At 40.0% G+C, this 23800-nt stretch overlaps 1 protein-coding gene across 2 annotated transcripts in view; it reads left to right on the forward strand.

Moving 5' to 3' along the window:
• Positions 1-331: 331 nt before the first annotated feature.
• CLCN4 (chloride voltage-gated channel 4) overlaps positions 332-23800 on the forward strand; it is a gene marked incomplete at both ends in the record, with an annotated part of 29254 nt that continues 5785 nt past the window's right edge. Inside the window, 9 exons of one of the 2 annotated variants that reach the window (XM_084305141.1) lie at positions 332-475; positions 807-906; positions 6796-6983; positions 12674-12796; positions 14693-14899; positions 14992-15072; positions 15633-16178; positions 19068-19254; positions 21744-22142. In XM_084305141.1, the coding sequence (XP_084161267.1) occupies positions 332-475; positions 807-906; positions 6796-6983; positions 12674-12796; positions 14693-14899; positions 14992-15072; positions 15633-16178; positions 19068-19254; positions 21744-22142 (1975 nt within the window). Of the gene's footprint in view, positions 476-806; positions 907-6795; positions 6984-12673; positions 12797-14692; positions 14900-14991; positions 15073-15632; positions 16179-19067; positions 19255-21743; positions 22143-23800 lie in introns of those variants that run through there. The other variant, XM_084305142.1, reaches the window with a different exon arrangement.

The raw sequence follows: 23800 nt of genomic DNA on the forward strand, positions 1-23800 counted from the left end.
TCCAGCATGTGATCAGGATGTAACATTGCAGAAGAAGCCCAGAACTACCCTGGGTTTTGGGGCTATATTTTCAAAAAAGATAGTATATCTGCATTTAGACACTGTGCATTTTATGTATGCTTTTTAGGGTTTGCTAAGCTGTTTTAGTAGTCTTCAGCAATTCCTAGTGGCAATGCATAGATTTCAGTAAGTGCCCACCAATACTGCTGACCCACGGTCTCTTAACTTCGTGGTTTGTGGAAGGATTTTGGAAAACTTGATTCTGCCATGTCTGGCAAAGCTGCACAGATTTATTGAAATTCTTGTTTTTCCCCTACTTGTAGACACTAATATGGTCAATGCAGGAGAAATGAATGGTTCTGGTAACCTGATGGATTTTCTGGATGAGCCTTTCCCCGATGTTGGGACTTATGAAGACTTCCACACCATTGACTGGCTGCGAGAGAAATCACGTGATACTGACCGCCATAGAAAGGTAAAGGCAGCATCTTCTCCCTGAATTACAGCCATCCTGGCTGTGAGAGAAACAAGCAGGTTTCCAAAGATTTTGCTTCCTCCTTTGTTGTATCACTTGAGGAGGACTTATAAAAATAAGGACGCAAGATGTCTTGGGTTTGTAAATATGAAACTGCTTCTGGCAACTTAAATGTCAGGCCATCACTAAAAAGTGATTAGGACTGGAGAGAGCAGAGAGTAGAGGAATTGTATACACTTTTGAGTAGGTTAAATCTTTTTTTCAGTTTAAACACAATGCACTAAAACTCAGCCTGAATCAGCCATTTATCTCTCTAAACGTGTTATTCCAGATTACAAGCAAGAGTAAGGAATCCATATGGGAGTTCATCAAGAGTTTGCTGGATGCCTGGTCAGGATGGGTTGTAATGCTTCTCATAGGACTACTGGCAGGTACGTGTGTGTTAACATTCGTTATGCCTGGAACCATTTCACTGAAATTTGCTGCAGTGCCATCTGTTTCTCTTTTTACTTCATTGTCTGTTCACTGATGTTTCAAGCTAAAAAGGCAGTTATGTATCCATGCAGTTATAATACTTAATAAAAAATACCCGCTTGCAAAATCTCCTGCTGAGTGCTGACCTAGAAAAATGTTATTCTCCAGTAGAAGGGTTTGTCTGTTGTTTTTGAAAATATGCATCTGAGTACTTTACACTTAACGGCCTACTTTGGCTTTCTGAATCTTTGATTGACACGAGTCAATTTTATTGGTAGAGTTTTTTTCCTTATCTTCGCTTAACTGAACTCTGCAAGTAGATATTATAATGAGGGTGAAGAAAATCGTGGTTGTGTACAATCAAAGGGGAGCTTTGTAAATCATCATGTTCACTGGGTTATCTTCTTTACACATGCATGAAGGGAAAATACAGTTTCAGACAGTTCTGGATTTGCTCCCAAACCAGACAGACATTACATATTTAACAGCCTGCTCAAAATCAGATGGCAAATTCATTAATTGCCTGAATTGCTCCGGTCTTCTACTCAGTTTAGCTTAGCACATCTTCCAACTTGGAAAGCTGCACTTCTATTACCAAGTTGAAACAGCTGCCATTTTTTATGCTTTTTCAGTGATGTCAGGGTGCTCTTGTATCTTGGTAGAAGCTTGATGCAAAGCTTCACAGTTTCCAAGCAGTGCGAATTTCCTGCTTGCCAACTGTCAAGTTTATATGTTTATCATAGTTGTTCAGGAGTGTCAGAAGTACTGGGGAAGTTTTTGAGAAAACATAGCTGAAGTGATGTTTTGGCAAATTATGCTGTTTTATAGAGATACATTTGTTTCCACAAAAGTTGTGATGGGAGAGTGAGATGGGAAGAAAGTCTGACAGACTGTGTACTACCAGAGCTGCTGAGCTGTCTTTAAAGCCTGGGTTTGCCCTCATCTAGGATGGGGAATTCTGCTTGCAAGTAAAGCTAGAGTGAACTTTCAGCAATGGCCTTCCCCAGGCCAGCTGGTAAACCCCTTGGTCATATGGGGGATGTAGTATATACTCACATGCTCTCTTTATAGTAAACACATGCCAAGTTTGTTTCAGTTCTAACTCACAATGAAAGCTCATTCCAACATCCTCAAGGTTGTCGCAACCCAGAACTGATGAGGTCTGGTAAAGCTCTAATGCTGGTATATCCAGTTCTAGGAATAGAAGGTTATTGAGGGTAAGCTGGAGCTGAGAAGTGTTAGCTGTAGAAACCTTTTCAATGATGCAGGTGCAGAAAAACACAACTTACCTGAGAGTCAAGACTAGTCTGTTTTTAAATTGGGGTAAGATCTTGTGAATCAATGAGAGAACAAAAATTACCTGCATGCTCGTGATCTGGGCTGTAGACTTTGCCTGCCATTGAAATGATGCATGTTCTCTGTGCATCCAGCATTTCTGGGACAGGACAAAGGTCGAGAGTCACCACCTCAGCCTTAGTGAGAGGTCAAGCACCCCTTTGATCTGGGGATTATTGACATGTGGTTTCTAAACCAGGTTTGGAGAGGGAGGAGATGAGGCTGGTGATGCAGTTGAATCACTTCCCCTCTCTGCTTGAAATATTAGCAGCTCAGAAACATTGCCTGCCTCTTGCTCTGCAGCAGCCTTGCTCCTCCATGGCCCCTCTTACCCTGCTGAATGGGCAGAAGCTGCCTCTGCTCTGAGGGGAGCAGCGCTGCACTGGGGAGCAGCCTGGCTCGGCTGTGGGGTTATGTCTTGGGCAGCTGAGTGCAGACATTGCCAGGGGAAAGGACAGTGGATGCTGAGGAGGGAGAAAGCAGCAGCAGTACTCTCCAGGGCATGAGGGGACTGGGGAGCACCCTGCGCCACCTGCACCCCTGCTGGGGATAGAGGCCGGCAAGGTGGGACTCTAGAGGGGAGGGATGGCAGGAGCCTCCATGTGTATCTAAAGGCACTTGGAAATAAAATTAGGAGTTTAAAGTTAGCTTAAATAACCTAGCAGCCTAAGTCCCAATAATTTGGTCAATTGATTCTTTCAGGTTTTACAACACTTGAAGGGCTGCACCTCTGCAGTCAACACAATCTGATGTGGCTGAAGGAAATGATCCTTGCTCTGTGCTGCCCTGCCATTGGGCCCTGTTGCCTTGTGTGTGCGCAGCTGCAGAGGGGGTTGGACTTGGGAAGTGTCCCGGTGGGAAAAATGGATTTTGGCCAGATTTGTTTTCAGTTGGATCTGTCAGCTCAGCAGGGTTGATCACCACAGGGCCATACACACAAGCAAAATACTGCTTATGGGAAAGTACTATGGAGGGAGGAAGGACAGGACCATTCTGTTTGGGAGTAGCCCTCAGTCATGCTATTTTTGGCATTCTTTGTCAGTCCCATAAAAGTGTAGGTAGGAAGGGGAACTCCAGAGGAAGTCTGCTCCAGCCTCCTACTCTCGGCAGAGCCAGCTTCAGAGTTAGAGCTGTATGTTTTGAGTAACACCGAAGTATTTAAAGAACTTAACAGCAACCATCTGGGATCAGACCAAAGTTTCATGAATGAATGTGTGAGCATACACACATAAATTAGCCTTAGTGGAGCCCCTCGCTACCACTGCAGCCTGACATAGGTAGCTCCACGGCTCTTTCAGGGCTGTGTACTCGCAGTGTGCATCTCAAACCTTAGGTGCTAAATGGAGGGAGCAGACAGTGTATTACACTGTTACATAGAAATGCACTGAGTAGATTCTGGAAATCAGGCCTTGGGAGCTTGCTCATTTTAGAAAGGGGAAAGGAGCAGTAACACCCACAAATATTCACTGTGGAGATCAGATGAAAAGCTCACAAGATGCTTTAGAAAAAGAGTATTAACTGGGCTTGTCTCAATCAGGAAGGCTGCACACTTTTTGGAGAAATATAAAGCAGTGTAAGGCCAAAAGAGCCTAAAAATTTAGGATGTGAGTGCCAGATGTTTAGGGACCCATTTTTTAAGGAATGCTGAGTTTTTATTTTGCCCTTCCTGCTCACATATCCATGATCATCCCCCAACCTAACCATTACTAGCCAGCTGAAGGTACATGCTATTTATGCTATTTACAGAAGATGATCAAAAGAGACTTGATTTTCTAAAACTATGCATCAGAAAATACAATCATACTAATTCTAAAATGCTCCAGTACTGGAATTGGATGTGCAATAATCCCTCATGTATTTCAGTCCCTTGCCACTTGAGTGATGCAGTTTTCTTGCTTTATGTTATTTTTATTGAAAAATATGTTCTCAAAGCAAAATTTTAGCATTCTCATTAGAGCATTAAAAAGGATGTGTCGCTATCATCAACTAAAAAAAGAAAAGAAAAAAAAAAAAAAAGGAAGGAGAGAGGTAGAAAGCTATTATCTGAAATGAAGTTCAACATTTTCTGGCTTTGGAGGCTCATTATTTTTCATTCTGGGCAGGAGGATACATAGATCGGGGAGCAAGTTCAGCTCCTTCAATGAAATATGGAGATAAACTTACACTATATTACAGCAATGCAGTGACATGTCTAGACAGCCATGATAAGCACAAGAAATGAAAGGACTGAGATACCGAACAGTCTGCTACCTCCATTAATTTCACTTAAAGTTGCAAAGATTCAGAACTTGTAAAATTTCTAGCTCTGGTCATGAGGCTTAAGATCAATAACTATTGCACCGTTATCCTGCAAGTGCTAGCCTTCTCTTCTCATGATTTTCTTCTCTGTAAATCTTGTGTAATAAATCATACATAGCATTTTCTTCTTTATGTGGATCCCAAATCATCTGGCGAGATGGATTAGATCAGCTGCATAACTGAGTACAATTTCTTAGAGGAACTGTGGTGTACGTGAGCTTGTTGTATGAGAGAACTGAACGTTCTTTCCACTCTCTGTTATTCACTATATCAGGGGAAAACATTCAAAAGCCTGCTTTCCTTTGCCCCTTCTGCTATGCAGCATTAATATTGAACTGCCTGATTACACATGATGTGAGTTTTGAAGACTGGAGTGACTAGAGAGAATGATAAAGGTCCATCAACAGATACAAGAGGCACAGCACTTGGTGCTGATGTCCAAAGGCTCAGGATTCTTTGTGCTATTTCCTGAAACTCGGAGAATTGGAGGAGAATTTAGAGTTTACTGTAAAACTCACTGAGTTACACATGCTGATGTTACTAGCAGCACAATGATTTCCCATCATCTAAAAAACACCATTCATTGTTTCCATAGAAATTTGGGAAAATGGAAAGGCTAAGCAAGAGAAAGCCAAGCTCTGCATGAAAGAAAATCGCTGATACAGGCATCAATACTCCCTGCTGTAGCCTTTTTTTTTCTGTGGTCTTATCTAATATCTGAGTATATTTCTTTAGACTATTCCTGTACAACAAAAATTCTGCATTACTGTTACAGTCATTGCTTGTCAATGTGGTGACAATTATCCTTCTTAAGGAAGTGAGAAGACATATTCACGTATAAGGTTCTGTGAACACTTGATCTTTTTTTCTTTTCTGTTCTGTGAATAAAAAACATGTTGTGTATGCCTCAGCTATTTGATTTTTTTATTTTTATTTTTGTTCTTTCACAGAAATGAAAAGCAGAAACCTTTATTTCCAGGTCCAATGAACTTGCTGTTGAAGACGTGTGCCCTAGCTACTAGGGGAAAGAGGAGCAAGCCCCAACCCTTTTTCCCCACTTCATTCGATTGCATTCTCAGCAAGAGGCACAAGACTAAAAGTTTTGGAGACATAAACCAAACCATTTCATTTTCCAAAATATTTTCCCGTATTTTAATCCAATTGAAATGAACCAATGAATTCTGTTCAAATTCGTTACTGGTTTCCTTGAAATTGTACTAATGGTGACTAACAAAAATGTTGTTGAACTCCTGTGAAACAAACTCATTCTTTCCATTGTACCTGAGAGCAGTTTGGAAAACATTACATGAATTTGCTGTCGTTTGGTGGTTTAATGCTTTCCCAAAGTAGGCATATAGGGTTCACATGTAAGCCTGCCATTTCTGTGTTCTGGCTTCTTCTGGCCTCTGCTATCCTGCTGGTACTGCGTTAGTGGCTGTGGGGACACATCTGCTTTGACAGTGCTAGTGCTGGGGCAGGTCATCATCATCTGTGACAAAATACTCTGGAAAACCAAGATTTCCACAGGGGTCTTGCCACATGAAGTTTACACTTTTGCATCCTATAGCCACTGGATGTCGCCGTAGCTCTGTGTAGTTACCAAGACAAAGCTTGCTTGGTAAAGGTTACTTCTGTAAAGGGAGGATTTGAAGTGTAATTTTATTCTGTGCGTTTGGATTGGTAACGAATGTTCGCATTGAGAGTCTGATTCCATTAAGTTCACAAGGCAGAATTTGGCATCCGTACTGTTTTTGTACTGAAATCATCCCTTTAAAAGGTTGCTGTCTTGGGACCAGAAAGGCTATAGGAAAACAACCATATCCTCTTCCTTCCCACCCCTGAAATACACCCAGGGTGGTTTGAACCCTGCTGCCTAGTACTTGCATACAGTCCTGCTAGTCTTTGTCAGACTGTGCACCTGCTGGATTGGGCCCAGTGTTCGTTATGCCATCCCTACTTGGCACCTGGACAGTATGAAAATGGCAGTATTTAAAATAAATGCTTTATGAGAGAACACTGAAGGTCTGACAACACATTGTTGTGGCTGGTTCTTTGCAAGCTCACTGTTTCTCCCCATTCTTTGGTGCATTCATGTTGCAGCTGCTGCCCCACATCATGTATTTTTTCTTTCATTATAAACAGCTATATTTTTCTCATGACTTGGTATTTTTTATGCCACAGCTTATTTTTCTGCATTTCTTTTTGTTTTCCAGGCACGTTAGCTGGAGTGATAGATTTAGCTGTGGATTGGATGACAGACCTGAAGGAGGGTGTCTGCCTCTCTGCGTTCTGGTACAGCCACGAGCAGTGCTGCTGGACGTCTAATGAAACTACATTTGATGACAGGGACAAATGTCCCCAGTGGCAGAAGTGGTCTGAACTTCTTGTAAACCAGTCTGAGGTATGGAAGACATGATTAGGCTGGGGTCAAAGCAGGCCAGTTAATGAACTTTTTCATACTTGCTGACGTTCCCTCCAGAGAGTTTCTCTCAGAGTCGTGAACTGGTGTTGGTGGTTTGCTTTTTTTTTGATTACCACAAACAGTATTTGCATAACTTGGGATAGGTCCCACTGTTACAGTGTCATGTGTGATAGAAATTGGAAAAATGCAAGATCTCTCTCTTTTTTTTTTTTAATCAGTGTTAAAACAAAAGTGTTTCATAACACTCATAACATAACCACCGGGGGACCTTAGCCGCTATCCAAACTTTTCTTTTAAACACAGTTTTATATGAGAAAAAAAGATCATCCCTGCAAATATATTTAAAAGGAAATGTTCATGGTTGCAGATGGATTTTATGTATTCAGATGTTGTGAACTGTACTGCAAGCTGCATAAAAACTGCTTGTTGTGACCTTGCAATCAATTTCTTTATTGGATAGCAAAATATTTAGATAGTGCTGAACACTGGGGAAATAATGGCCTTACTGGGAAGTGGCCAAATTTAAAAATTTGCAGGGGGAGAGTAGAGGAGGGGAAGAAGCTGATCCAGATTTATATGAAACTTATATTGAAAAAACTTTTTACTATCCTTTCTTTTTTAGTGTAGTAATTTTAAATACAAATAATGCTGTTTCAGAGAAAAAAAAAAAAAAAAAAAAGAAGAAGAAGGTTTTGCTTTTTAGATATCAAAAGTAGCCTTTCTGTACACTTTGTGGCAGATGATATTTTTATGACATTTTATTTCCACCTAAACTATTCAGTGTATTGAACAATACTGATTCCTTCACAACCTCACAATTCTTTTTTTTTTTTTTTTTTTTTCAGAATTATTAGGTTGAAAAGAATCCCTGATTTCTACAGGTGTCTAGGGCGCAATATTGAATGTGACACAGGGGTAGGATGGATGTGGCATTGAGGATAATTGGCTTATGGAATACTGAAGTCTGTAATGGAAGTCTCTTTTTTGTAATACTTGATATTTCAGTTTAGTCACTAATAGGGAAGAAAATATATACTTCAGTGACATAAATCTTCTCCAGCCAGGCAATTAAAGACTGGGTGACTTGGAGAGATTGTCTCAGATCTTCCTGCAGTTTGGATGTCGTCTGGCCCTATAGAAAATGTTTCAGGAAACCTTAATTGCTGTACAAGTTTGTCATTCACATTCACTTCAGTGCTGCTTTAGGTTTATAGTTAAAGTAATACTAGATGAGAGTGTCTGTGAATACGTGTAGCCCAAGTTTCCATACTTTTAATTAACCATAGTGAAAGTAGTGGGGTGCTTGCTGTTCCTGAACATTCCCACCACTTAATCACAGGCAGAAATCTCTCTGTACAGCTGCCAGTCCACAATGTCAAACTTCCCTTTGCCAGAGGTTTCCTAAGTCTGCACTTTCCTTCATAAACAGATGGTTCCGATGGTTGTATCTTTGCACCAGTGAAGAAATATTACCCTGGTATAAAGTTGCAGGACTGGGGAAAAGGTTGTAATTTAAGCGAACAAAAAATGTGGGAAGGCTAAAAAGGGGGAGAAAGTTACAATTGTTATGGGATTTGGAAATCCTGTGCATGTGTTTGACATGCTGTTACTCTGAAAGGCTGGAATATTTAAACAGAGCATATCCTTGAGAAAATTTATTGCTTTCACCTGCTACACAAACTCAGCAGCCATGACTATTGCATGCTGTGGCCTAGAAGAAAAGTATCATCTAGGTAGACAGTGTAAAGCTGCTCACTTTATATCCAAATCAGTCTTCTGACCTCTTAGTATACTGTCACTGTGGGAAAAATAAAAAATAAAAAATCTTTTTGGCTTAGTTTTAGGCTCTTTCTCAAAAGGAAGGTGGCTCTAAGATCTATAGTTCTCTAAGTGCTATGGACACTGTAATATGAATAAGATGGCTGTCTATCACTGTTACATAGAAGTCCCAGGCAAAGATCAATAATACCTCCATAGAAAGGTGAATTTGGCAAGCAAAAATTCTGCTCTGTAGCAAAAGGCTTATGATATGGGCAAGTTCTACATGAATCTTGTAGCTGTAAAGGACTCTAGGAGGGATCAAAATACACTGAAAATTATTGAGTTTCAAGGGATATATATATCCTAAATATATAATATTGCTTGACTTTGCACTCTGTGTTTGGGTAGCTGCCCTATAAAACAGCATTACACAGAAAGACTAATTTGGAGCACATTTTAGACAAAAAGTTCTCTGAGCAATTTCCCTAAAGGTGCTCTGTTCAGGCATGTCTTCTTTTTCATGCATGACTGTGACTCTTTCTCATCATAGCCAACTAAATTTGGCATTTTGAGGGCTAAGATTTTGACCAGTTCTTCCTTGTGGTTTTGCTGATTTATGTCAGTGATAAACCCTGTACATATGTTCTCACTGAAAATTGTGACATTTTCTATGTCATCTCTTGAAAAATATTTTCGTTCTAGTCCTCCTATAAAATGAGCCCAAAGCAGAGTCTTGATATAAATTGTTATGAAAAACATAATAGCATGTCAGAAACACACCAGGCTGTATTTTCTTCCCTAATCACTGTTTTGTAGGCCAGCAGTACCCTTCATCCCTCTGGTCATGAATTGCTTTCAAAGAGCATATGAAGAGTGTTGTGATGCAAGAGAGTTTCAAAACCTTCAAATTCACTGGAGCTGTGTGTGTGTAAATCGCAACAGATGCCACCTACTTCAGCTAGCTTGTTGGCACTATCTAAAGCCTCAGAGCTTCTGCAGATCCAAATTGTTCCTAACCTCAGCTGCGTTGGAGCTGAGGACTGTTTCTAATGCCTTGTGTCTGTCCAAGTTAGAGGGAAGGACCATATGTTTTCCATGGCTCATGACACTGGATCTGGACATGGCTCATAACACAACCGTAGGTCTTTGCAGAGTCACAGACTTATTTTGGTTGGAAGGGATCTCTGGGGGTAACCTGGTCCTACTCCCTTGCTCAAGCAGGGCCACCTACAGCAGGTTTCCCAGGACCATGCCTAGGCTGCTGGATCTGCTGTCACGAAGCTGAGACTTGCAAGACAAGGAAACCGTTCTGTATCTTGGACCCACTTCCCAACTTTGCAGCCTTGAATCTGTCAGTCTGTGAGCCCTCAGGACATACATTGCTATAAAGTCCACAGGAGGGAATCTGTAAGCTGTGACATCTCCAGTTGAGTAAGAGCTGAGCTCTTTGCTTCTGTAGTAAACAAATATTGGCCAGCAATGGGTTACATCCTAAGAGATGTGTTTTATCTCAGTATTTTGAGTTTACGAGAGTTGTATTCAGTTGTGTTCCATTTGTACCTAAATAGGACTAGAACCAGATCTGAAATCTTGCTAGGTACTTGCAAGCTAAAATATAAAGTTTTGCTCAGTTCTATGGCTTACTTCATCTCTATTGCTGCTTGGGTGAGTCCTCTGAGCCACTGGTGGAAAAGGTCTTAACAGAATCATCTCTACTGATGAGCTTTTTTGGTCTCTGATTCCAGTGTAGAATTTCACTGATTCAGGACCTTACTAACGATATATAATGGATGAGAAATCATTTATTTGCTATACTGAGTTACTACTAAATAGCTTCCCAAAGGTTTTATTACAAATCATTAGAAACTGCTGCATCTGGACCAGTAGAATGCCAGATAACTGGAGAATGTAACAAAGAGAGTTGTCCCAAGGGACAAGACTGAACTGGCCATATGGACTCCTGTGAGGTCTTGCCACAGCGGACTAGGTGTATACATGATTGTGGTAATGAGCTAACATAGTTTTCATTTGAATTCTGAGTTGTGAAAGAAGAGGAAGCAAAAGGAAACAAAATTAATTTGACTGAAGTGAATTTAGAAGCAGAACTGCAGCTTTACCTCAACATTGTAGGGCAAATTTTTGTTATGGCATTGGTCTTCTTTGGAGCTAATCCAGATCCACAGATGAGTATTTTGCCCTGGGGCAACATATTCAGAGTTTTCTTTAGAGGAATAGTAAATATTGCCATAGCTGTTTGTAATTGAAAGCACTAGGAGAAGACATTCATGAAGAAACGAGACTATCTTCAGCTGTAGCAACAAAGATCCATGATTGCTATAGACAGATGTCAATCACTTGTAAGTGGGGGATCTGTGACTACCTAGTCTCCAGGGCACTGGGAGATGACATTGTACTGATCTTCTGCTTTTATTAGCAAGGCCAGCTGCTAACATCAGCAAGCACAAGAGGAACTTAACAAATTGCCCTTCTTTCAAATATATCCACAAGGGTAAGGGCTTTTCAGTTGGATAGAGACCAGGAAAATGAGGCTTAGCAAGCCTTCATGTTGTTAAAGGTTAATTTCTTTCAGGCTTGCAAACACAAAGACCTCTCAGTACTAAAGGTTTATTATTATTATTATTATTATTATTATTATTATTATTATTATTATTTATTTTTAAATTATTATTATTATTTATGACTAGGAACTGGGTCTGGCCAGCTCTGTTAGCAGAAGCCATGGTACAACTGATTAATGCCTATTTTTCTATTTGATTTGCCATAATGTTGATATCCAGGCTGCTGTCCTGCAGAGCAAAGGCAAGAGCCTTGATGTTCTTCAGCAGCTGGGCTTGTATCCGGTAGGAAGAGTTCACTTAGAGGTGAAGGTTTCATACCAGTTCATGCACTGAGGTTCATTTTATTTTTTATTCTGTAGTGTCGTGTTGCTGGAGGAGATTATTTGAAGGCTTAAGCTCCTTGCATTAGTCCAATGCCTCTGAATCTGTTCTCTTTTGTTTGTGTAGGTGGGGTTTTCAAAATTCTTCTCAAAATCATGCTTGCAAAGAAGGAGAGGTAATTTAAGGCAGACTTTAACAACAATTTTTGCTTGACCTTTGAGGCAGGTAGAACACTTGAAAATAACTACTGACTATGTTTTTGCTATAGGACCACTACACAGTCAACCATAGCTAATGATCGTTAGCATTTCCATTCTGTCAGTAAAGATGTTTAGCCTGCAGATTGTTTTTTATTGATGACTGGAATACTTCTAAAATATCATGGGCAAATGATTGTGATGTGTGTGAGTTGGGTCTGTTAATATACTGTGTTTTCAAATTATTCTCAACTGTATCATAGATAGTGTGTTACAGAAAGAAAGGATTTATTTATGCTTTCACCCTTCTACTGGCTAACTAAAGTGGCTGCTAATATGAACAGGGATACAGTCTGAAAAGATCAGCACCTGACCTTTGAATACCAGCCCTCAGAAAAAGATGTATCAGGGTCTCATGTCCTGTCACCTGCCATGGGGTGAACACAGCAGTTTGCTTCAGTAGGTGCTTTTTTATTACCAATTACTTTTGCCCTTATGACAGATTTGTTTGAAGTCTTGGAACTTTTGTTGTTGGCTTTATTTTTCAGTGCTTGAAAAATGCTCTGTTTAAGGTGTTTGTGTCCCTTGCAAGCCAACTGAACAGATTGTGTTAGTTATATCTTAGTATGCTACTTTTTCACATAGGTAGCAAATATTTTTTATGAGTATATTATTTGTCCTTCTTGAGCCAAAGCAGCAGCTGGCATTTAAATGAAAAGACTGGGATTCATGCCATCATGATCCCTAGAAGAAGCATGAGATTTACCAACCTGTATTTGTCTAACAATGTTTGTTACTGTTATTTTTCTAGGGTGCAAGTGCTTACATTCTAAACTATTTTCTGTACATTATGTGGGCTCTATGTTTTGCTTTCCTGGCAGTCTCCCTGGTCAGAGTGTTTGCTCCCTATGCCTGTGGCTCTGGAATCCCAGAGGTGAGTTTCTGTTTATGGATGGACATCCAACAAACAAACAAACAACAACAAAAAAAAGATCATTTACTGCCTTTTTCTATTCTAGAACTGTACTATCAGGTAGCATTAGGAACAAGAGGATTGTCTTTCCACCTCATGTGCAATCATTCCTTTGTCTAACCTACCTGTCAAAAATTTTCATAGCAGAAAATGTTCAAACGCCACTGTGGCTTGTTGAGCTCTGCCAATGAAAAAGTATGTATATTGAATTAAAAACTGACAGCTCCCAGTCATCATTTTATGGAGTCCAACTTTTTGTGTCTAAGGCACTTATGAGGAGATTATACAGTGTTTTCTTTGGATGAAATTACTTGGACCAGTTACAAGACAGAAATTTTTAGGCGAAGCTTTAAAACAAAAGCAAAGTAAAATAACAGGGGAGGACAACAAATGTAAAATTTCCTAAGCAACTAAAGATGTGAGATGCCCATCATTTGGGATGTCTGAAAAGTGCCTGGCTATCTCCTGCAAATTGTGTCTTTGCACACAATGTCATGCTGGTATGACAGCATTATGACTGCCAAAATCTCTACTACGTTTTTGATATTTTGTATATTGAGCCTAAATCCATATTGAGTCATTGAGTGGTGGACCCTGTAATTAAAGCAGCTTAACTACGCAATTTTTTTGAAATCATAACAATCTTTTGTTAGAAGTGCTACAGAACTACTGAGATTATTATTTAGGAATCTAGCAAACAGAACCAACAGCCCAAAATTTAGAAATCTTTGCATACTTTTTTCTTTATCTCTAGGAGAAGCATCCAAAAGTTCCATAGCCAAATACAGGAAAAAATAAAACAAAACAAACAAACAAAAAAAACCCACCTGCAAATAATTTGGAATATTAATAAAATTTCCATGTTTCAAAGTAGTCACATATTTGTTACATCATTTGTTACATATTTGATACATCTCTAAGTATGTTTAAACATTTTTCATGGTTAACTGTAAATCTAGTTTATAGAAAACAATTTTCAGAACCACTTGTGCCACTCAAAATCAGTTTTACTTGATATCTATATTTGTTTGCAAGAAATGCTTTTAATAGTACTTGCTGTTAAGATGAGTCCAGCAAAAACACTATTATTTAAACACTCTCAGTCAATTCATTTTCTTAATTATTGTTTTAAAACCATAGTTAATAAAGTAGAGGTTTGGCTTTCAATAGCAATACAACTCCTTATTCTAGTTCCCACTTTTGCTGCTAAATGTGGGCATGACCCTCCATGTCCCCCATCATTGTTATCAAGTGGTAAATCACATGTGAGGGTAACACTCAACTCTAGTTCCTTTCCAGAGCTAGTTTCCAAATCCAAATCCCCCTGCAGCATGTGTTTAATGCATGTGCATTGCACTCTATCCAAGCTGCTTGTATGCAAAATTAAGAGGAAACGTGTAAAAATAAGATCTCTTGGACTTTCTTGTTTCATAATTCTTGCATGCTTTTATCTCGTGGCCATTCCAAATATTTAGAACTTTTTTCCCCCTTGTTTTAACTGGGAAAAGCCTGTGCTTGTTTATTTGCTTTTTTTCTGCTTTGTTAAAGTTCAGTCTAGTTTAACTCTGATCCTGTAAGCCAAGAAGATATGTAAGAGTTTCACATTTCTATTGATCCCTGTGAGGCTCCTTACCGACATGGGGGACCACCCATAATAACAGTAAAAGTGTGGTCTGCTTAACCCCTGCTCAGAGATCACTGTGGGAAAGTTGCCCTACCTAGGGTTTCTTTCTCTCCATCACTGTCTCTTTTCAAGTAGTCTGTAATTTTTAATTCCACTGAGGTTTTAACTCCATTTGCAAGTTCAGAGTAGTTCAGGTTTCTTCAGCTCTTCAACATGTTCTTCCTGCTTTCCAGATAAAAACCATCTTGAGTGGGTTCATTATTAGGGGCTACCTGGGAAAGTGGACACTTTTAATCAAAACAGTCACCTTGGTTCTGGTGGTATCTTCAGGCCTCAGCCTTGGGAAAGAAGGGCCCTTAGTCCACGTGGCCTGTTGCTGTGGAAACTTCTTCAGCAGCCTCTTCTCAAAGTACAGCAAGAATGAAGGAAAGAGGAGAGAGGTGAGTTTGGCTCAAACCATCCTTTATTTCCCTTTCCAGATACTCAGTGTTTCAAAGGACTCATGCCTTGTACATAAATATTTGCTTTGTAGGTGCTTTCAGCCGCGGCAGCCGCAGGAGTTTCTGTTGCCTTTGGGGCTCCAATTGGAGGTGTACTTTTTAGTCTGGAAGAGGTGAGACCTGGCAGTTCATTTGTTTCAGTAAATATATTTTCTTTTGATGTCTTTTCCTAAGAGTCCTCTTCATTTTTTCAAATATTTATATGCTTATTTTTCTTCTAAAGCAAAAATAATCTTTGATTTCTAGTAGTAAGAAATAGCCAGGTGTTTTAGCATAATTTGAATAAAAGATGATCACTGGCTTCCTGAAAATGAATAAAATGATTCAATCTGGAAATGTATCACTGTGCTGAGTTTTCTATGGCTCTCTGATAGCTGCAGCATGGCATGAGCTGCTGAGCACCTGTCTTACCCTCTCTAGCCAGCAACTTTGAATTTAGGTCCATTGATTTTTCACTGGTTGCTGCTCCATAACCAAAATCTCAAAATGCCTTTTCTAATACCTTTGTGAACACATTCTGGCTGCAGTAACAACTGGTGTTCTCAGTACAGTCAGATGCAATCACAGATTAAACGCTATGGCAGCCTACTGTGCACAATGCTCACGCAAATAATTAAAACCAATGTCCTCCATCACACTCAGTGAAGTGTTGACTGTCTCTGCTTGGTTTTAGGTCAGTTATTACTTTCCTCTGAAAACCCTCTGGAGGTCATTTTTTGCTGCTCTCGTGGCTGCCTTCACACTGAGGTCCATCAATCCTTTTGGAAACAGCCGACTGGTCCTTTTCTACGTGGAGTACCATACCCCCTGGTACATGGCTGAGCTCTTCCCCTTCATTCTGCTCGGTGTTTTTGGTGGCCTCTGGGGGACCCTCTTTATCCGATGCAACATTGCCTGGTGCAGGAGACGAAAAACCACCAGGCTTGGGAAATACCCAGTGCTGGAGGTTATTGCAATAACAGCTATCACTGCCATCATCGCCTACCCCAACCCATACACCCGGAGGAGCACCAGTGAGCTGATCTCGGAGCTCTTCAATGACTGCGGTGCCCTGGAGTCCTCGCAGCTCTGTGACTACATCAATGACCCAAACATGACCAGGCCAGTGGATGACATTCCTGACAGACCTGCTGGCCCTGGAGTCTACACTGCCATGTGGCAGCTTGCCTTGGCTTTGGTGTTCAAAATTGTCATCACGATATTCACTTTTGGCATGAAGGTAAATGGGGGAGTGGTGCAGAGCCTGCCGTGGCACCACAGCTTTGCATTTAGCACTGAAGCTGTCTCTGTCCCAAGGCACAGATGGGTTGTGGTCAGCAGCTGTGGTCTGTCTGATGTGGTGTGGGTGTGCCTGACCTCAGCTGTGCACAGGTTGTTGTGATGTCTGCTGGTCCTCTGGCCTGCCAGCACCTCACTCTGCAGGCCCAGATGGCAGCAGAGGGACAAGCCCTGCTATTTTGCACCTTCTAATTTTCTTTGGCTTTATTAAGTGAAAAAGTTATCTGGAAGGGCATTTAAATCCACTGCTGCCAATGAGCAAATTCAGTGTGATTCCCACTGCAGCTGTCTTTCAGCTCTACCAGAGACACAGACTGTTTACATGGTTGTTTGTCTTGTTGGATTAATGTCTTCATGTGCCTCAAGGTAGCTATGCTTAGGGAAGTAATGGCTTTCAGTTTACTGATTTACACATTTACAATCTCACAAGGATATAAAAGTAGCTGAAAGCTTCTATTTTTGAATCTTTTTAAGCACTTCAGCCTGGAAGAACGAGGGAGTGGGAGGACTGATAGATGTATGATTTGATTATTCTAGATTTGCAGCTTTTTCCTTCTGCTCCTCCTCCTTCCCATAAATGGGTGATGAAAGATCCAAGAACAATTTATCCAAGCTTTCAATATATACAAAGCTGTCTGTGGCGAGTTTTATGTATCTGATTGCTGGAGCCCATATAAAACACATATCTGTCTGTCTACAGCTCCCATGATCTGAGAATTTAGTTCTGGATCTCACTGCAGCAGATGATGTGAAGTTATTCCGAGTTATACACTATATGGTATGCCATACTCAAAGCTAAGGCATCTCATTTTTTTCTCTTAAAAACAGAGCTTGAACTGAAGATCTATCCTTTAGAATGCCAGTTATCAGAAAAATAAGAGGAAATTGCTTGAAGTTTGATTTTCTATCATGTTTTCTCCATTTGGGACATCCCTGATGACAACTACTAAATTGTGTTGTAGCGAGGTGGGGGTTGGTCTATTCTCCCACGTGCCTGGTGACAGGATGAGGGGGAATGGGCTTAAGTTGCGCCAGGGGAGTTTTAGGTTGGATGTTAGGAAGAACTTCTTTACCGAAAGGGTTGTTAGGCATTGGAACAGGCTGCCCAGGGAAGTGGTGGAGTCACCATCCCTGGAAGTCTTTAAAAGATGTTTAGATGTAGAGCTTAGGGATATGGTTTAGTGGGGACTGTTAGTGTTAGGTCAGAGGTTGGACTCGATGATCTTGAGGTCTCTTCCAACCTAGAAATTCTGTGATTCTGTGATTCTGTGGTTCTGTGTTCAGGTCAATCAGGATGAGTGATTGAGTTCTGCTGATTTCTTGAGCAGGGAGAATGAGTGGGAGTTTAAGAGCACTTGGATGTTACAGGTGTAATATTCCTGGAGGAGGGTTTGAAACAAGATGCCCTTTACTGCAGAATGTGATTTGTGCTGCAGCTGGCAGCCAGTTTTTATTATGCTCGTTCATTAGCTATAACGTCTGAGTTCGGGTCTTCATTTGACATACATGTATAGTTCTTCATTTGATGTATTTAAAATTCCTTAGAAGCAATTGACAGTTTTAAATATTCTGAAAAAGAACAGGCAAAATACATTTACCCACCAAATTTTGAAGGCCTGATCTGATTGTATCAGCAAAATTAACAATATATTGTGGAGGAGCTTCTGCTGTTATCATCACTAATGCTTTTGGGCCATGCCAAGGTTGTTAGTTTAGTTCTCTAGGAAGCCCAAAGTGTATTTTTAGAATCCAGAAGAAATAAATAGCTTTTCTCTCTAAAAATAACAAAAAGTCTATGCTTGCAAGTCCTTGCAATGTTTGTCTTCTCCGCTAGGAAATTTGTCTCCAGCTTGACATCTAAGAAAAAATTCACTTGGCTGAGGCAAAATGGGCAAAATGACCTGCCTTCCTTTTCCCTTTTTCCCTTTTTCCCTTTTTCCCTTTTTCCCTTTTTCCCTTTTTCCCTTTCCCCTTTCTCCTTTCCCTTTTTCCCCTTTTCCTTTTTCCTTTTCCATTTTCCCTTTCTCCTTCCCCTTTTCTTTTCTCTTTTCCTTTTTCCTTTTTCCTTTTTCCTTTTTCCTTTTTCCTTTTTCCTTTTTCCTTTCTCTACCTCTTTCTCTACCTCTTTCTATTCCTCCCCCTCTTCTCCTTTTTTTCTTTTCTTTTTTTTTTTTTTTTTTTAATGATTTGTGACTTGTCTGTGTAGCATACAAGAAGGTAATGATTCATAGAGCTTCCAGGAGAATACATAGCAAACTGAGATGAAGAAATATCTGCCTCTGAGCACTCAGCCACTTTTCTCTAAAATTTTATTCTGTGCTTGACATTTAATTTAAAATCTGGTTTGATTTAGCCTGAAGGAGTAGCAGAAAAGTTGTAAAGTACTTCATGTGAGAGGCATTGAATTCAAGATGTTATTTTCAGTCAGGCTTATTCTCAAGCCCATGACACAGCCATCAGCAGCTTCTGATGAGGAAGCAATAAAGTCAAAAACAGGAACATCCTGGCTTTAAAAACAGACCATGATTCAGAAATACCATTTATTTATCAAATTCAGTGTGATGCAGCAGGAAGGATTCAAAATGGCTATAAAAATGCATTAAAATTACATAAAGCTGTTAATATACATGTAGTTGCACAAACTCAGTCACTGCAGAAGCCTATGGGGAACATCACTGTAGGCTGCCAAAAAGCTACAGCCTTCTGATCTAGCTTTTAATAAGGAAAAAGTGTTCTTTTGTTTCCAATAATAAACAATTAATGGTTTGATCAATAATTTCATTACTGGTCATTTTTGTTGATGCACTCATGTGTCTATATTTTATTCAAGATCCCTTCAGGCCTCTTCATTCCCAGTATGGCTGTTGGAGCCATGGCTGGCAGGATGGTTGGGATTGGAGTAGAGCAGCTGGCGTATCACCATCATGACTGGATCATCTTCAGGAACTGGTGCAGACCTGGGGCAGACTGTGTCACACCAGGACTTTATGCTATGGTGGGAGCGGCAGCTTGCTTGGGTACAGTACCTGTTGATCACTGTGCATGTGTAACATGGGTATTTGGGCACCTACAAATTGGCTTAAGACAGCTTTACATTTGTATTAGGTTCTGTGCTGGCTTTCTGGATGAAATTTGATGAGCTAAAGCATGGGCAGCTTCCTCAAAGGGTCTCTCCAGTAGGGTCTCTACCAGGTAGTCAACACAAGCAGTTTGCAGTCACCAATGCCTGCTCCTTCTAATCTGAAAAAAAAACAACAATAAACAAAACAAAGACAAAAACAAAAAACCAAACCAAACCAAACCAACAAGAAAAAATGCACAAAGAATGAAAGAATTAAAGTTAGTCTACTGATTTCAGTAGGTATTTTTTTGTTTTGTTATTCCTTAGGTATAATGAAATTCACAGTAGCTGGAGTAAAGCTACTTCTTGTTTAGATTGTGCTCTCTCTCTAGTGCAGGAAACAGATTCCCAGGTCTGGCCAAATCTTAACCAACACAGAGGTAAAAATATGGTGTCTTATTATGGCTGTGTAACACACACTGGTCAACTGGGTTGTCTTTTTGTTTTCATTTTGACCATAGGCCAGTATTTGATTACATTTAATCACTAAGCGTCCTTGGATTTAAAAACAATGACCTGTTAACTTTTAGTGCTAGATCATTGAATCTTTCCTCATGCATCAAATTTCTGGGCATAAATCTAACAGGAATGTTGCAAGAATGCCATCTGAACACATTTTTACCTTATCATGTCTTTCCCCTTCTGTACGTGCATGTTTTACCTCCTTTTGTTGTCATCATTGATACAATCATTAGATGATAAAATAACAGTAGGGAGGTATAACATGTTTAATGTAATTGGGTGAAAAGATGCACTCAGAGAAGAGCTGGAAAAGTGTCAGTTTCAGAATTTCTTGTTAACAAAGTTTGGATCATCTGTGTGATCAGTTATGGAGAAGCTAAGGGTAGGATTTATCTGTCTAAATTTACTGTCTGTAATGTAGACAGTAATGCCTGAGCTGTGTTGATACTTGTCACAGTCAATACAGAAAAATGAGATACTCAGAAGTTCAGTCTCATCTGGCAATAGACATCTAAAACCAGGCAAATGAACGGATGAATTTGTCCTTGAAGGATTTGGTTTGTCTCCAAAGACTTTAAAGGCAATCTGGATGACCATTGTGAATATGAACACCTACAGCAATGTATTGATGTAACAATAACTAGGTTTAATCTTACTGTCAGAAAGTGGAAAGCACTTTTTCTTATCCATAAATGGTCTTAATGTTCATAAAAGAAACAACACACAAAATGTTTGCTGTGATATTCCTGTTGATTGGTTAGTCAACAGTCACACCATCTTTCAAAAGGTCCAAATCAAGGTGCAGAGGTTTTAATAGCACATTGAGACATACAGCAGCATGATAACCACTCATTCGTAAGCCCAGTGTTCTGTCTTGCTTAGGGAAAGCCTGTAACAAGTAGAGGAAGTATTAAACGATCCTTACTGTGATATCTGCTCCCAGCTTTTCAGGCTCAGTCATTAAGGCATTCCTGAGATGAAAGCTATATCCGGATCATCGTGTTAAATAATCAACAATTTAATTTTCCTGTATGTTGCTAGATTAAAAACATCTTTTAATGACCTGTTTGCTGATTTCTCGCATCTAAAATGGTGCCATATTTTGAGGCCTAAAAGTAGCAGATTTATTACTTTTACCTTTTGAACAGAGGCAAAGAAATGTTACCTAATAATTCAGTGATACATACACACTTGTCTACAGTTATATGATTGTTTTTATCCTTTAATGTAAACTGAAGGAGTAAGTATGCTTGTAATATGAGGAAAAGGATTGAAAAATATAACTACAACCCTGTCTATAGCTGCATGCCTAGACGTAGCTTTAGACCAAGTTGTCTGGGTTCAAACTGGGTGTTATACTAATACCAACATCTTGGGTTTAAGCTGTAATGTAGCTTGCAGTCAGTGGCCCTAAACTGTTCTTGTATAGAATTTTGTAGCCATGGCATATCTGGAGATAATGCTCAGTTTTCTTCTCAGTGTGAATGCTACAGGTAACCCAATGGAAAGACCAGCTGTCAATGCTCCCTAGTCTGTACTCCTGCCTGTCCCAGCCATGGTACTTAGCTGATCCTTGGAGTTATTTTCAGGTTTAGTTTCCGAAGTATTCAGTGTAGCTGAGGTTTTTTTGCATGCTTTCTGGTTTGACAGCACAAGCTTTTAGCATTCAATATTTGCTTTTCAATGTTGGCATCTTTGGCTTGAACAAGTTCACTCAACCTTTTTGATGAAAATTGCAGCACATGAAAAATCTCTTTCTTCATGTAAATATCCCCCAAATACTTCACAAAGTATAAGGGCAAAGTAGTCATCATGAATAATCTCATGGCTTTTAGAGTGTAAGACACAAAAATAGGAATGAGTTGCTTAGCATGTACACTTAAAGAGCACTGAGGGGAATGTGACTGCTTTCCTTGTTGGCAGGTGGTGTTACCCGAATGACGGTCTCTCTGGTGGTGATTATGTTTGAGCTGACTGGAGGCCTGGAGTATATTGTACCTCTCATGGCTGCAGCTGTCACAAGCAAGTGGGTGGCAGATGCCTTTGGGAAAGAAGGGATCTATGAAGCTCACATTCATCTGAATGGTTACCCGTTTCTGGATGTGAAGGATGAATTTACACACCGAACCCTGGCAACAGATGTCATGAGACCAAGGCGTGGTGAAGCTCCTCTCTCTGTTCTGACACAGGACAGCATGACTGTGGAGGATGTTGAGACATTAATCAAGGAGACTGACTACAATGGCTTTCCAGTCGTGGTTTCAAAAGACTCGGAGAGACTTATTGGATTTGCACAGAGACGAGAGCTGATTCTTGCAATAAGTGAGTAGAGAGTATCTGTATATGTGTGAGTGTGACTTCATTAGGGATTTTGACAGCATAGGGTGTTAACAGTGTTGTTCACCTTGAAGAGTGGATAAATAAGAACCAAGCCAAATTTTCCACAAATCTGGCTTTTACTTGTTGCTAGGACACATAGCTGGAAGCTCTTCTATTGCAACTGTAGCCTTGATGTTTGTGAGATAATTTTGTTGTCACTCACAATAGTACAATACAATGTGCTAGAGACAATAAAGATAAGCACGACTTGTATGACCAGAAGTTTGCCAGAACCAGATCAAATGTCACTGTGGTGCTGAGCTTCCTGTAGTCTCATGGGCTTCCAGTGGCAGCTGGGGCAGTTGCTAACCTTTGTCACCCTGTGACAAGTTGCATGTCCATGTATTTCTGTTTGTTTCACTATCTCAATTTTTTCTCACGTGCAGGTGTTTTGCACTAGAGATGGAAAACTTTTAATTGGAGGATGTCGATGTGATTAGATCTCAATTCTTGTTAAAGGATGGTTGAGTTTTGTTAAACATCCGGTGTAGAGCTAGCCGGTTAACTTACAGCATGATCTAGATCCATAAGGATTTTGACCCATCAGATCCTTTCCTGTATGGTCTAATGGCTAGGTGGGGATCGCAAAGATGTGTTATATGAAAGCGTTTCCACCTTCCTTATACCCAGAGACCCAAGTCTGCAGAGGTCTGCAAGCCTGGGAAATCAACTCCATGGTCTGCTCTCAATCTGAGTCCTATGGTGCTGAAGGCCACCCAGGCGGCCAGACAGGCTGCTGGCAGGGCATGGCTGCCTTATACTTTGCAGAGGGGTGAATTAGGAATATCCTAATCTCCCTGAAAAGGAATTATTCCTCTCTGTGTGAGCCTGTTTCATCCTTCTGCTTCAGGTACCTTTAAAAAAGCTGCTGTCTCAGATGGAGCTGAGGAAACTTCTATACTCTTCAGAAAAGAAAATCCCTAAATAGAAACTTGGGTTTAGAAGCCTACTTTCCTGCTCACAAGGACTTCTCACAAAACTAAAATGAGATTTGAAAGAATGGTGCTCTTTAAAAGCACATTTTTGGATACATGTGTATTTCTGTCTATCAGATGTAAAGAGATTCATTCCAAGTGATCAGACCTAAAATTTATATTCATTTATTCAGGGGTGTTCAGCTGTTACTTGGTTTTTCTCTTCTCATCCAATAGCAGAAATTCATCAGTGCTGGGATACAGAAGAGAAAAAGAAATGACAGAGCCCAATTTTCTCCCTATAATATGCAATGCAGAATTCTCTTCAGTAAGAAATGCATTTCTGTTTTTTGCCCTTCTGTGGCGTAAGTTGCCATTGCAATTACACAGAAAAGAGTCTATGAACTCAATTAATTTTGCATTTATAAGGAATTTCTCAAAACACAGGAAAGCAGAACAGATATTGCTGCCAGTTTTACAGCTCCTCTAACTACACAATTGCAACTTAACTTCCAAGGTGTATGGCAATTTAATTAATTAATTTATTTATTTTGTTAAAAACACACTATCACTGGTTGCTTCTTCCTCTAAAAAGAAGGGAAAAAAAGGGTCTATGAAGTCATAATCCTCTGCATACCAGTCTCAGTATAAGAGAATTTTAAATACACCAAAGTAAGGTCCAAGTCT

The sequence above is a fragment of the Netta rufina genome (genome assembly GCF_964035555.1).
Source record: "Netta rufina genome assembly, chromosome: 1".
NCBI lineage: Eukaryota > Metazoa > Chordata > Aves > Anseriformes > Anatidae > Netta > Netta rufina.